This window comes from Choloepus didactylus, chromosome 4, assembly GCF_015220235.1.
Source record: "Choloepus didactylus isolate mChoDid1 chromosome 4, mChoDid1.pri, whole genome shotgun sequence".
Taxonomy (NCBI): Eukaryota; Metazoa; Chordata; class Mammalia; order Pilosa; family Megalonychidae; genus Choloepus; species Choloepus didactylus.
Window position 1 is genome coordinate 11,745,229 of NC_051310.1, and position 14,169 is coordinate 11,759,397.

The 14,169-nt window shown below is 53.9% G+C and overlaps 1 protein-coding gene across 1 annotated transcript in view; it reads right to left on the reverse strand.

Annotated features, from left to right (window-relative positions):
• Window positions 1–786: 786 nt before the first annotated feature.
• The window catches only part of C4H14orf132 (chromosome 4 C14orf132 homolog), a 54,404-nt gene continuing 41,021 nt past the window's right edge, over window positions 787–14,169 (reverse strand). The window contains exon 3 of the mRNA XM_037835014.1: window positions 787–6,975. Coding sequence (XP_037690942.1) covers window positions 6,751–6,975 — 225 coding nt within the window. The 3' untranslated portion in view covers window positions 787–6,750. The remainder of the gene's footprint in view (window positions 6,976–14,169) is intronic.

The window sequence follows — 14,169 nt, forward strand, 5'->3', positions numbered from 1 at the left end:
TCGGCACCCCTCATTTAAACAAGCAACACCTGACGGTGACATTATTGGTGTCTGTCTCCCCCTCAGAAATGCCACCACATCCCTGTTCCTAGCTTCCAGCACAGGAGGTGCTCGGCAGACGTGGAGGCAGAATCTTAGGGCCGTGAGAATGGACTCTGGAGCTGATTCTGGGTTCCAGGCCTTGTTCTGCCACTCACCAGCCTCAGAGGCTGGGGCGGGAAACCTCTCCAGGCCTCAGTTTCCTCCTCTGTGAAGTTGGGATAATATTGGTGTCAACTCCATACAGCTGTCGTGGGATCCAGTGACTGAATCTACATGCGAAGAGCACGGAGAGCACCGGGCACCTTGTGAGTGCTCTAATGAGCGAGTGCCCCACACCACAGCTGCATCTGCGAGGGTCTCTGCACAGCGCTGGAACTGACAGGGCTCCTCTTCCAAGTGCCGTTTGCTCACATGCTGAGTATCTGTTGGGTGTTTACCATGAGCTGGGCGCTGGGGCTGGTGCTGGGAAAAAAAGTTACAAAAGGGAAATGGTTTGCTCTCAGGTGGCTCAGAGTATGGTGGGAGAAAACCGGGAAAGAAATGTGGCTCCTGTGATGTGTCAGATGGACAGTGGAGAAGGCTTGGTGGGGCACGGGGGAGAGGGGGTCCACCCAGCCTGGTACAGGAGGGGTCCACCCCCCGGGTGGGCAGAGGGGCACCAGGACGGAGAGGACACTGGAGCTGAGCCTTTGGAAGGCAAGGAGAGCATATCCTTTATATAAAGCACAGACTGGTATCAGACGCTTAAAGTTTTTTTTTTTTAATTATCATAATAGAAAATGACAGCTACAACAATGCAACAAAAAGAAGGTTTCACAGCCACATTTTTACATCCTTTAAGCTTAATACTTTTCATCAAAAGAGCACATGGAAATCCTACATTGAGAAGCAGCCTTTCCGCTGTAGTAAAAGTTAGTAATCTTATAGAGAAACTGGGGGCTTGCATAGCAAAAGACTACAAGAATAGTCAAAATGTCTTTTTATTAAGTAAATGACTTATGTGTACAAGTTGATTATGAAAACATTAGAAAGACACAGAAACAATTCCGATTTTCTCAGCATGAAGAACTGGCATCTGAACGGCGGCTTGTTACAAGAATAAGGTTTCTGTAAAACTTTAGTTGCAATAGTATAAAGAGGACTACTATACCTTCAACTGGGGAAAACAAGGGTGGGACACGTGGACAAGGGTCAGAAATAAGAGAAGACCTAGATAATCCCAAAAGCTGTGAGCCAGCCCTCGCCACCCCCCCATCTGCTTCCTAAGTTTTTCCCCAAGAGGGGCTTCTCAGAGGCCCTGGAGAGGGGCCAGGTCCCAGAAAGTTCAAGAGGGAAAAAGCTACTATGGGGACAGGTTCAGCCCCTCCACCATCCACCAGCAGCCACTGGGGCTGCTCAGCTGCGTGGAGGATGGGTTCAGGCTGGAATGGGGGCTCAGGATTTCCCCAAGAGCCAGTGGCACATAAATCCCCTGCGAAAGTGTCTTAGCCAATTGCCAGAATTTATTGCCAAAGCAGAAAGGGTCTGAAACCTCCTCTTGGGGAGGTGGGAAGTCAGCCTGAAAAAAGAACCCGGAAGCAGGTGATGAGAGCTGTCAATGGCAGGATGGAGAGGTCCAGGCTGTCACCAGAGACGGGGAGACCCGTCCTCGCTGCCCCCTGGTCCCGGGGGGCCTGCCCGACCCCTGCGAGGGAGAGCATCCAGGCCGTTCTCTGCTCTAATTTTCTATCTTGATGGAACATTTGTTTTTTGCATTGACTCGGAACAAGTGACACAGACTTATATTCCAAAATTTATGTCAGTAATTTCACATAGTTTTGACCATTCCATCACACTTCCGATAGTCACCGTTTCTCCTTTCCGAGCAGTTGGGGGTTGGGGCGCACGGCGGGCGTCACCCACGGCTGCACCAGGACTGGAGGACACTCTCCCTCTAGGGGAGCCTTTTGTCTCCTTAAATCCATGGCCTGGGTTGTTTCGGCCCCTGCCAGCCCCGAAAGGGCAGTAAACGCTCACACTTCAGTGCCAGGAACAACTTTCTGGAAGTATTTTGACACTGCTGTAATTCTGATGACCTGGGTTTCCTGGAGCGGCTCATTTCTCTGCTTGGGGATTAGAGCCTCTCCTTCTGGGCTCTCAGGACTCAGAGCACCCTCCCTCTCCTCCGTGCCCCTCACTGAGTGGCCGTGATGGGGGGCCAGGGAGGACCGGGTCAGGACAGTTAACATGCAACCTCCGGGCCATGCTGGCTCTCCTGGGTCCCCCGAGCCTTGGGTCTCCCCTACTGTAGCTCAGCCCACTCCTGGGAGGTCCTCTGGCGATGGCAAGGGGGCATCTGCCGGGACTTGGCGAGGGGGCTGGCAGGCAGAGGACACGACCCCATCCCAGGGCGGGAGCTGGTCATCCAGGGTAGTCCCTGACGACTGTGTGGCCAGAAGATGGGGCCCTGGGCCAGGTGTCCAGGGCTTGTCCCTCTCCACTCATCAACGGTGTGGCCTCAGCTACTTTCCCTGGAAACTGATGGTCATATTGGATGCTCTCCAAGGCCTCTACTGCTGTGAGGTTCTGAGACGGATGGACACGTGTGGCTGCCCGTTCCTACTTGACTGCCTGTTCCTACTTGACAACCATGCCATGGAGGGGAGATGACTTTTTTGGGGCTCACACTTGCATTAGACCCTCTGGCTTCAGGCTCTGCAGGATAGTTCAACCCCAGCCTCAGAGGCACCATCCAGGGGGGCTTCTTATAGAGGACATGGCAGCAGGAGAGCTGACAGAGGGGTCTGAACAGAACACTGCTTGGCTACGGCCCCGGACACACCGCCGAGCCTCAGTTTCTCAACACAAAAATGGGGAGAATAACGTAGGTTCTGCTCTGCACCCTCACCCCTGCCCCTGGGGCTGTTTAGAGAATTAAATAAGCTACAAAAAAAGAGCACTCAGCACCAGGAAGATGCTCAGTGAACAGCAGTGTCAGGGGGTGTAATTATTAATAATATTACAGAAGGACACCACCGCCGCGTGCTGCAGACGAGCGGCAGCCGGGCAGATGACAGACGCCACCAGGGGACCTGACCCAGGCTGAAGGCTGGCCGAAATCCAGGCCTTCCATTTGCAGCGGCACTAAGTGGTAATAGCTTGTCCTCCCCCGCCTTGTCCCTGGGATCCCGGGGGATTCGGGAAAGATGTGGTCTCTCTCCGGGGCCGAGGGGCATCTCACCTGACCTTGGTTTCACGGAAAAGGAAGGGAAAGCCTTGCCTCCGAGGGAAGGGACAGGCTGTAGTGACCACCCTGCTCAGGACCCCACAGTGGGCAGGAATCCCTTGAGTGGAGAGCATCCCACACGCAGAGGGAGATAAACACGGGGGTGTGGTGGGGGTGGGGAGGGAGGTGGGCACCTATGGCAGGCCTGCAGGGGCAAGCTCAGGGAACATTCTAGCAAATGTAGGGCTCCTTCTCCGAGGAGCAATGGCTGAAGAGGTGAGACTTCTCCTTCCTCCACACACACTCATCAAATCAAGGGGGGCTTTGGCCCACCCCCCCGCCCAGGGAGAAGCCAGAAGGGGGGCCCCAGGCTCCCCCAGCTCCGGACTGCCTCGGGGCTCCAGGAAAAGCCTGCGCCCAGGCTGAGGCCCAACCTGCAAAATGGGGCATCCTGCGACTCTGACTCAGCAGTTCTGGCTGCATCAAGCCTACTCCACGTGAGGACCCCTCCACTGGGCTCTCCAGTCTTGGCCGGGGGTCCCCCCTCTGCATGTATCCTGAGAAGGCAGGTCTCTGGGAATTTCCCTGGAGCCTTACAAGGAAACTCATGCTGAACCTTAAGCAGGGCAGGCAGGCATCAGGGAACCCCCCCACCGAGGCCTGGGCAGAGAGAGGGACTGGGCAGCGAATGAGTGGGCTTTATCCTGGGGGTGGTCAGGGGCTTCCACAGTGGACGCCAGAGCTCGTCCAGACTCTGCAGGCCCGGGGTATGGGTTAAATGTGCCCTGGAGGTGGCATCCAGCCCCCGAAGGCAGCATGGTGTCACAGAAAGCCTGCTTTAGACCAGCAGGCTACCAGGTTCAAATCGCTGCTCGGCCACTCTCATGCTGTGTAGCCTGAGGCAAGTTGCTTCACCTCTCTGAGCCTCTGGTTCCTCATCTGTCTATCAGATCGATGGATGCTGTAAGGTAATCGTAAGGAGGATTAAATAAGTGTACATGACTCTAATCTAGCACAGCGCCTGGCACACAATACTTCAAGAATTAAGTTTTTCTTCTCTAACAACTAAGACTGAACCCCGAGCTGAGCAGGAGGGAAAGTGCAGCTCACACCCCCCAGGCTGGAAATCTATTATTTACTCCGTAATTAGACAACAAAATGCACATCTACTTTCACTGTTATCTGAGTGATGGTGGCAAAAAATCAGATAAGAGACTACAAGCAATTCAGCTCAAAGGACCCTGAGTAAGTTACTGCAATCTGTACAATGGAAAGTTCCAGAAAGATGGTTCCTAAAGCCTCTGCCCATCTATGAATCTGCCACTAAAGAGGGAGAGACCTGAAAGTTGAATTTAACTGACATTTATGTTGGGAAAAAACAAGTTCATGGGGGTGACCTCTGAGGCCAGAAGTACCCGGGGGCCCACCCTGCCTGCAGGGCTGCTCTAGGGTGCAGGAGTCTCCTCCTCAGTGATGGAGGCCTTTCTTCTCCTCTCCTTGTCTCTCCTCCCTCCAGCCGGGCTAACACAGAACCCGCTCTCCCACCGCCATTCCACGGACTGGTTAGAGAACAGGGAGCAGTCACCCCACCTTCACCAGGCTGGGGGGCTCCCCTGGGGTGTGAGGCTGGAAGGTGAAGAGTCAGAGGGCATCTGGGCTGGGGCGGCCCCCGCGAGGTCACCAGGCATCCGCTGGCCACCTGCCCTGGCCCTGGCCGCCCTCCTTGGACTCTCTCAGGGAGGAACCCAGGGCAGACCCTGCTCACCGAGGGCAGAGCTCCCGGGAGAAGCAGCCAGGGCGAGAACCCCAGGGCCAGGACGCACGCCCCAGCTGCCCGACCACCCCACCTCGGGGTCGGCCTGGCTGAAGGCAGGGGTCTGGCAACAATTCCAGACGGAGACCCTCGCTGCAAAGGTCAGGGAGGCTCTCTGCGCCTGTGACCGCTGCCTGAGGCTGCCTGGCTGCAGTGACGGACGTGGTCCTCGGGAGCTGGCGGCTGTCCGCAGGCCCCGTCTGGAGGCTCGACTGGCAATCGTGCCAGACGCCATGGCCACCTCCGGACAGTTAGCATGTTCCCTGCCTGTCACCGAGAATGCTCATTTCTCCTGAGACCACAGTGGCAAACCCAACCTTACTGCAATTGTCCCCAAGCACACACAAGCTCTTATTGGCCATTTCTCAATCACAGAGGATGAATTTATGTCATTTATTTTCTTTCCTACTGCGTAGGGAGAAAGCAGAGAGAAAGGCCCACCAGGGCTGGGGGCAAGTGAGACCCTTTCTGGGCCCCTTCCCACACTCTGTGTTCACAGGGGAGGGGGCAGGCTGTGCTGTGGCCATGACTTTCCCTAAGGGAAGGAAGAAAAACAGCTCTTTCCAATCCTGCACAGCCCCTCCTGCTCTGATCTTTACTTGGGAGCTTCCTCCATTGCCAGGAATTTTGAAGAGTTTAAGGAAACAGACTCAGGCAGAAGCACCTTCTCACCTGCAAGAGGGAGCACAGGATCCACACTGGGTTTAAGACACAGGCATGTGAAAGACCTGGCCACCTTGCCCTCAGCTTCAGGACCCCCTGGATGTTCTCTGAGGGTGGGCTCTCCTTCCGACCAGGAGTGTGTGTGGTAGACTGAGAGCACTGAGCCAAGAGCTGGGAGGCCTCCTTTCTGCCGACTCCGCCATCAGCTAGCCCTGGGGCTCATCAGCTCCCCCCATCACATCTGTCAAATTTTAGGTAGAGCCCAGTCTTACTCTCTCTAAAATTCCACAATTTTCCACATTTTCAGAGAAGAAAGAACATCTTCACTTTGGCAGCCTGAGAAGTTAACTGCCTGGCAGATCTAAATTTTAAACACATTCTCTCCTCTTCTTAAAAAAGAGAAAGTCCATCCAGCAGATAAAAACCCCCATCCCTACCACCAACCCCCACCACGTGCCAGTAATTCCCCCATCCCTGGGTTTCCTGATGTGCTTGGCTCTTGGAAAGGGCCAGAGATGACATCTCCAAGTCAAACTGGGAACGTTCTAGGGGCTTTCAAGTGACGGCCACCACCATTCCAAGGGGCTGAATGGAAAACCAAGACTGGATTGGGAACGCTAAAGGTCCAAGGGCCACTCTTGCCCTGGGGCCCCACCCACCAGGTCTGATAAGTTTGCATTAAGACAAGACACATGAGGAATGCTTTACTGCCCGCGGGAGGTCACCAAGCCACGTCCATCTTTAAACATAACTGGCTGTTCCACCTGGTTTCATGTTCCTGGAATGCAGTTTCAAGAGCTGCCTGCTCTGCTCCGGGAAGGTCTTGCCCCGCCATGCCTTGGGGAGCTGGAAACCCATGCTCCCTTGTTTTCAGAATCAGCTTGACCACAGATTAATGCGGATACTGGAAACTCGGGCTGCTTGGAGAAACTGTAGAAGCACGGTCACTGCAGGTGGACAGAACATGCGTGTGGTTGCAACCTTCGGCCCTGGAATCCCAGTGCAGGATGCCGGCCGTGCCGTCCCCTCAGAAGGTGAAGGCGTACACCACCCCCACCACCACGATGTTGCCCAGCGTCGCTATGATGGCGATCCACAACAGCACGGCGTCGTGGGAGGAGCGCGGGGGCTCCTCGGCCGGGCCCTGGCCGCTGGAGGCCGCGTGGACGCTGGCAGAGGAGTTAAACAGGGTGTACTCGGCACCAAAATCCTCGCTGGGCGAGTCCATGAATGCTCCTCCCATCATGGGCAGCTAGAAGGAAAGGAGAGGGCAGTGAGTGGGGACCAGGATGCGGCCCGAGAGGAGGGAACGCTGCCGGGCAGGCCACGCAACACGACATCGGCCACGAGGGGCAGCAAAATAAAAAGGCTTTCTTTTTTTTTGTTTACAATTTATATGTATGTTTTAATCTATGAAATGAATATGTGCAGCATTCATTGAGGAAGCAAGCTTACCCTCCACTTCACAGCGGAATGCGCTAAGGTGCGGAGGGGTCTGGCAGCTCACGACAGTGGGCGACTCATGGGGCTGACGGGCCCACCACCTCCGCTGCCCCCCCCAGCCCCAGGAGCAATAGGAAGCAAGATGCCCTCTTTCCCCCTTCAGCTTTTAGCACGCCAAGCCCAGAACTTAAGAAAATAAAGAAGAGGATTAAAAAAAAATGAAAATCTTAATCCTACCACCATGAGAAAATCACTGTTAACATTTTGATATTTTCCTTTCCAGTTTTTTTCTCTGCCTGTGTGTGTGTACGTGCATGTGGGTGTGTATAAGTGAGAGAGAGAGTACGTGCAAAGACGGGCTCTGCATCATGAAAACATCCATCAAAATACTTTTTCAACGGTTGTATAATATTCTATTGTAAATACATGCCATAATTTAACCATTCCCCTAGGGTTGGATATTTAGGTATTTCCATTTTCCCCTATTATAAATAATACACTGGTACACAACCTTGTACATCCATTTGAACAAACATACATCCATGTACATGGATTTTTATTTATTAGGGTAGACTCCCAGATACAGAATTTCTGAGTCAAGGGGGATGAACTTTTTCAAGCTCCTGGTGAAGAGCTTGAAAAAGACAAAGTCCCCAGAAGAGTGACTCCAGTTCCCAATGTCTGAGCCACACCTGGGGGAATGTTGGCATCCCAAGGGTCAGAACATCCCATTTCTGTTTCCAAAGGCTCCCTGCAGCCGAGACTCCTAGCTGGAGGATGGGGATGGGGGGTGATGCAGCCATGAAGAGGGACGGACGTCCAGCTGTCGCAGGCCCTTCTGCTCCCTCCCCAGGGGCTGAACATGGGATGTGTGCTAAGAACCAGGGCTGGCTCTGGTCCCTATCAGGCCCAAAATACATGTCCGTTTTTAATAGTACCTAAATGAATGGACACTAAACAGTCAAGCCTTCCTTTATGAACATTTATCAAACAACAACAGGGATACCAGATACTATACATGGAGCTCCCGCCATGGTCAGGGAATGGCTAGAGCGTTACTCTCATTTCTACCGCTGTGCCCCCACTTTACAGATGGGTAGACAAAGGTCAATGCCACTATGTGGGATACTGATTACGTGCTTCAACTTGGCGGGCCTGGGCTGGGGGACCTGATCAGCCCCTGGGGAGGGTGGTGGGCACGGGCGACAGCGCCCTCCACAGCCCCCCAGGCCTGGGAAAGTGAGGCCGGAGGCAGGCCCCATTTCCTCACCCAAAATACAACCGCTAGGGGAGGCTTGCCGGAGGGAACCGCCTTTTCCCCACCCCCGTATCTTGCTCGCACACCCCCCGTTGCCAGAGCAACTCCCGCCACCACCAGTGAGCATACACTGTTGCCAGACACCGTTGCCAGAGCAACTCCCGCCCCTTTTCAAACAACCTCCACACCCTCTTAGAACCAATCCTAACCTCCGCACCCTCTCAGAACCAATCCTAGCCTTTCTCCCCTCAGCATTACCATTTAAGGCTCTTACACCCCCACTTCGACCCCGCCCTTCTTACCAGCCTATATAACCTGTGCTCACCCCTGAATAAAGCCCCTTTTGTTTTACCCCCTCTGGAGGAAGAGTGTCTTTCCTTTCCTTTCTCGCCACCCTCCACACCTTGCACGCCACCGCCGGGGACCTGGCCAAGTCCCCCGCCTCGCCTTCACCTCTGGGAAAGAGCCCCCGCCGCCGGTACCCTCCGAGCAACGCCGAGAGCTGAGGGTTCAGCAACCGGCCGCTCCCCCCCCCCACCGAAGCAGTAGACGCGACCGCACCACTATGCTAATCTGCGATGCGGTCAGAGCTGGGAGACTGGAGGGTCTCCACGTGGCTTCTTCCTGCTCGGCCCATGGCCCACTGCCCCCTGACTCCAAGCCCCGGAGAGGGGAAGGCCACGGGCCTCATGGAGTCACACTCCAGGGGGACGATGGCAGGTCGCACGGGGGTCACAGGAGCAGGGCAAAGGGCCACTTCATCCATCCACTCATCTGCCGAAGACATGCTCGGCACGGATCGTTAGGTGCTGCGGCTCTAGAATCTGTGGACCCAGTGGTGAGCAAACCAGACAAGGCCCCTGTGTTGACAGCATCAACACTCAAGTTACTGATGATGGCAAGGAAGGAGGAAAAGGGGCAGGAGGGAGGGAGGAGGAAGGAAAAGGGAGGGAGGAAGGGAAGAGGAAAGAAAGAGGATGGAAGGAGGGAAGGAGACAAGAGGGATGTAGGGAGGAGGGAGGAAGGAAAAGGGGAGGGAAGAGGAGGAGGAATGAAGGAAGAACGAGGGAATAAAAAAGGAGAAACAGCAGATTATCAGAGGGGAATCAGAATCACTCAGAGGATCAGCACAGGGAGAATTAGCGGTGGGTGGCTCCTTTCGGCTGGCTGGTGTGGGAAGGCGTCTCTGACGAGGAGCTCTAGGTAAGAAGGAAACAGCCAGGTAAAGACCAGAGTGGGAGAGCATCCCTGGCAGAAGGAATGGAACTGGCTGGGACAGGGCAGGGGTCGGGGTCAGGGGTTTAGCAACTGGAAGGAGCCCCTAGGTCGTTATCTGTCAGGGGCAGCTCATGTCCTGTTTCTAGATCCGGTGCTACTGGTTACATGGGTGCGTTTACTTTGTGAAAATTCACTGAGCTGTAATTTATAATATATATTTTTCATATGTATACCAATAGTTTAAATTAATAACATCCTATGTATGTTGTTTTAATATATTAGTCAATATAATAACTATAAATGAGAACATAGTAACAATAAATATGATACTAGAAGTACAATTAAACACTTACATGAAAGAACTGTGACCTTGTTTGGCCCCCAAGCTGCTAGCGCAGGTGCAGGTGCGATGGGTTAGAGACGCACGGGACTCCGCCCGGCCCTGGACAGGGGAGGAGGAGCCGCAGCGGGGCGGGGGAGGGCTCCGACCACAGGCCAGGTGTGTGTGTGGGGGGGGGGCAGACAGGCAGAGTGCACGGGGCTCGCCTGAGGCCCACACAGAGATTTGTTCCCATGCCTCACGTTTCTACAGAAGGGCAGGACTCTCCCCTCAGCCTCCAGGAGGGAGAGGTCTGGGGGCCACTCCAGGGGATGCCGGGCGGAGGAACGGGGCTTGCCTGCCTCGGCCCCTCCCCTCCTCTCAGACGGGAACCCGCCTGCCCCCAGGACCCCAGCACCCCAGTCAGAATGGGTGTTAACTAGTCAGAGAGGTGGGACGGGCATGACAGGACAGACACTCAGAAACGGCAGGAACCAAAGACACTCACGTCCTCCCAGTTTCTTGCGACATTGTTACAAGAAATTAAAGGAGGATTCCCCAGCTCAAAGCCACCTGGGAAGGCCCATGAAACAAGAGGCTTCTCTCTCTGCAGGCTGTAGGCACCTCCCCCCACCTGCCGCCCCACCCCAGCTCCCACAGTGGGAGGCTGATCGCCCCAGTTTGGAGGAGGTGACAGAGGATCCACAGGTAGAGTGACTGAGTCTTTCACAATTCTAAGATCACTAATAACAAGTCAATAATGTGTAACCCTGGACAGTTTGTAAAACGCTGATGCCTTTGTTTTACAAACAAGGGAAGTAGCCTGTCGAGGTAGAGAACTTACTAAATTAGTGACAGAGTGAGCTGGAATGAAGCTCAGGTGTGAAATCCCCCAGCCCCAACCCCCCCGACACACATTCAAGCTCACACTCAATTTCTCTGCCAGGTAATGATACTCCGGAACAACATCCTTGAGCCAATGATCCACGAGAGCCTGGCCTTTCATTCATCTGTCTCGTCACAGAAAATTCTACATTCAACTCTCACTGGCTTCCTAACACCATTCTACCCACTCAAAACCCAAAAAAGTCAAAGAGGCACACAAACACCTTGGGCCTGTAACAGAGACGAGGCCACTGTCCACCATCCCGGTTTCCCAGGGCTGCCAAAAGGAAGTAGCCAAAACCAGGTGGCCTGAAACCGACATTTATCAGTCCCCAGCCTGGAGCCAGACGTCCAGATTGCAGGGGTGGCAAAGTCGGGCTCCTCTGGAGGTACAGGCTCTGGCGGGGGCCAGCAGGAGGTGACGCTCCCAGCTGTGGCATAACCCGACTTCTGCCTCCATCGCTGGCTGTCCCTCTGTCTGGGTCCAGATGTCCTCGCCTTGTGAGAACATCAGTCGTATTGGATCAGGGCCACCTGTCCAGTGTGGCCACATCTTAGCCAATAACTTCCAAGGGCCTATTTTCAAAATGGGTCACATTCTCAGCACTAGGACTTGAACGTACCTTTTGGGGGACACCGTTCTACCTGTAACATCTATTGAGGCCACTCCTGGCAGGCGATGATAAAACCCATTAAAGAATACTTATTTGTTGTTCTTACAATTGAGGGCGTCTGGCCAGCCCTCCCAGGCGTGCTGTCCAGTCTTCTCGGCAGAGACAGGTTTGGAAGGCCTGTTCCCGAGCACCTGCAGAGCCAGGCATATGGGAGGGACGCTGCTGTGGAGTCAGCCCAGGCCCGATCAGACCTGACCCAGCCTTGGACTGGCCGCGTGACTTGAACAAGTTACTTTTCGTCTCCAAGCCTCAATTTTCTGGGCAGTAGAATGGTCACAGGAAGGCACAGGGTGCAGGGCTTCCGTGAGGATCTTATGTCTGCTTGAAAAGGGATTATCATGCCACGTGGCCCATCAGAGAGCCCAGTAAAGAAGCCACAAACCACGGCTCCCTTCTTGCCTTCTCTGGCTTGGAGGAGGATGGATGCCAAGAGACATGGAGCCTCCACTTGACCCAGAAGCTTATAATCCAACACAGGGGAAGACCTGGGCTGAGTGTGGTGAGCAAAATGAAAGGATTACAGAGCAAACAGGTGCTGGCTGAAGTTGGGGCAGCAGGGAGAAGGGACAGGGGACTTACAGCTTTGAATGATAGGATTTCAACAGGTAGAAAAGGGAGCCGAGCACAAAGAGGTGGGAACACCAGGCTGAGAAAACATCCAGAATAATGACAAGAAACAGAAAAATGCATGGATTTTTGTGATAATGGGAAACCTCAAGCTCTGTGAGGTGGGGATCTTGTCCAGCTTCTCACGTACTATATCTGCTACAACCAGCAAGAATCTTACCACAGAGTAAATGCCCTGAACATTCACCATTTGGATGGATGGATGGATGGATGGAAGGACGAGTGGATGGATGGGTAGGTGGATGGGTAGGTAGATGGATGGAGGGATGAGTGGATGGATGGGTGGGTGGATGGATGGGTGGGTGGATGGTTAGGTGGATGGGTGGATGGATGGGTAGGTGGATAGGTAGATGGATGGGTGGGTAGATGGATGGGTGGATGGGTGGGTGGATAGGTAGGTAGATGGATGGGTAGGTGGATGGGTGGATGGATGGGTAGGTGGATGGGTGGATGGATGGGTAGGTAGACGGGTGGGTGGACAGATGGTGATGGGGGTGGATGGGTGAAAGGATGGATGGATGGACAGATGGGTGGATAAATAGATTGGTGGATGGATAGGTAGGCAGATGGGCAGATGGTGGCTGGAGCATAAGGCACCCAGCGTGTGAGAGGGGATAAGGCTAGAGAGGTCGGTTGGGACTAGGCTAGGTGAAAGTTAAAGTCCGCTTGGGAATTTGAATTTTAGGAGCCTGAAGAAGAGGTAGCATTTACAGAGAATCAGACAGCATCTATTAATAAATAATACACGGATGGAAATTTCCAACAATGAAGAACTCAGAATAAAGAGAAGAAATGGTCACATCACAGAAATCCCTCTCACATCTCAAAACCACACACACAAAGTGAAGCCAAAATGCAAGCCATGCTGAAAAGAGAAGAAAACATTTCTGGATGTTTACGTCATCTCCAGACGGGAACTGGTTGTTCCAAGCTTCACAGCCATAAACCAGAGTCCAAGAGCCAGGAGTGACCATGCAACTATGACATCAACAATAGGGGCCATCAATTACAGGCAGAACTGGAGCCAATGTAGCAGTCAAGGACTGGTAAGAAACACTAGTCAGAAAAACCAGGAGGGCCAGTGTAGATACTGAGCAGGGCACTCAGGGATGTTTCCTTACCCCACCCCCAAAGCCACCTCTGGGAGTCCTTCTGGGGCCCCTCCAGCAGGATCCTGCAGTCACCTCCTGTCTGTTATCGATGTCAGTGGTCAAGATCATTGCCACTGGGGTTGCAGGTCGTCATTATCGTTGTCATCGAGTGGGCGGCTGTCGCTGCCTGGACCCGCCTGTCTCACACAGCGGTGTCCTTTCAGGATGGGGTCTGTCTGTGCCTTTTTTCGGGGACTCCTGGCCCCATGCCATGGCTTGCTCTGCCCCAGGCTCAACCAGCACTGAACCTCGGTGGAGTCTTTTTAGAGTGTGGCTCTTACAGACTCAACAAGTGGCCACAGACACCCTGCTTCAGCTGAGAAGAGCGACTTCTTGGCATTCGCACCCCTGACACAGCTCTAAGTGCATGGCTCCTTCAGGTCACTTTGGAAGGCTCTCATGTTTTTCCAGATGGTGCTGTAAATCTAGGAGCCTTGGCTTCATGATGCGTAGCTCAGGGGTAACAGCATCTCCTCCCAGCAGTGCTGGGCAGCACCAAAGAGACAACACAAAAGAATAACGACAACAAATGCAGTCGGCTGCTGCACATCTCCTATGGGCCAGGCTTGGTATGTGCAGTTTTCATCCTGACTGATGCCCAGACCAGCACGCTGATGCCTCTTGAATCTCCCTCTTGGCACATCTCTGCTATGACCATCCTAGATTGCTCAGCAGCCTCCTCACTTGCCTCCCGAATCTGCAGCTGGCCTCCCTGCCCTCGCTTTCTGCAACAGCCGCCTGAGGAATTGTTCCAAAATATGAACATGGTCGTGTCCCCACTCCCAATTTAAAAAGTCAGTTTCCCATGGCTCTTAGGATGCCAACCAGCACCCTCGACAGAACACTGCAGGGTGGGGTCCACCCCTGGCTC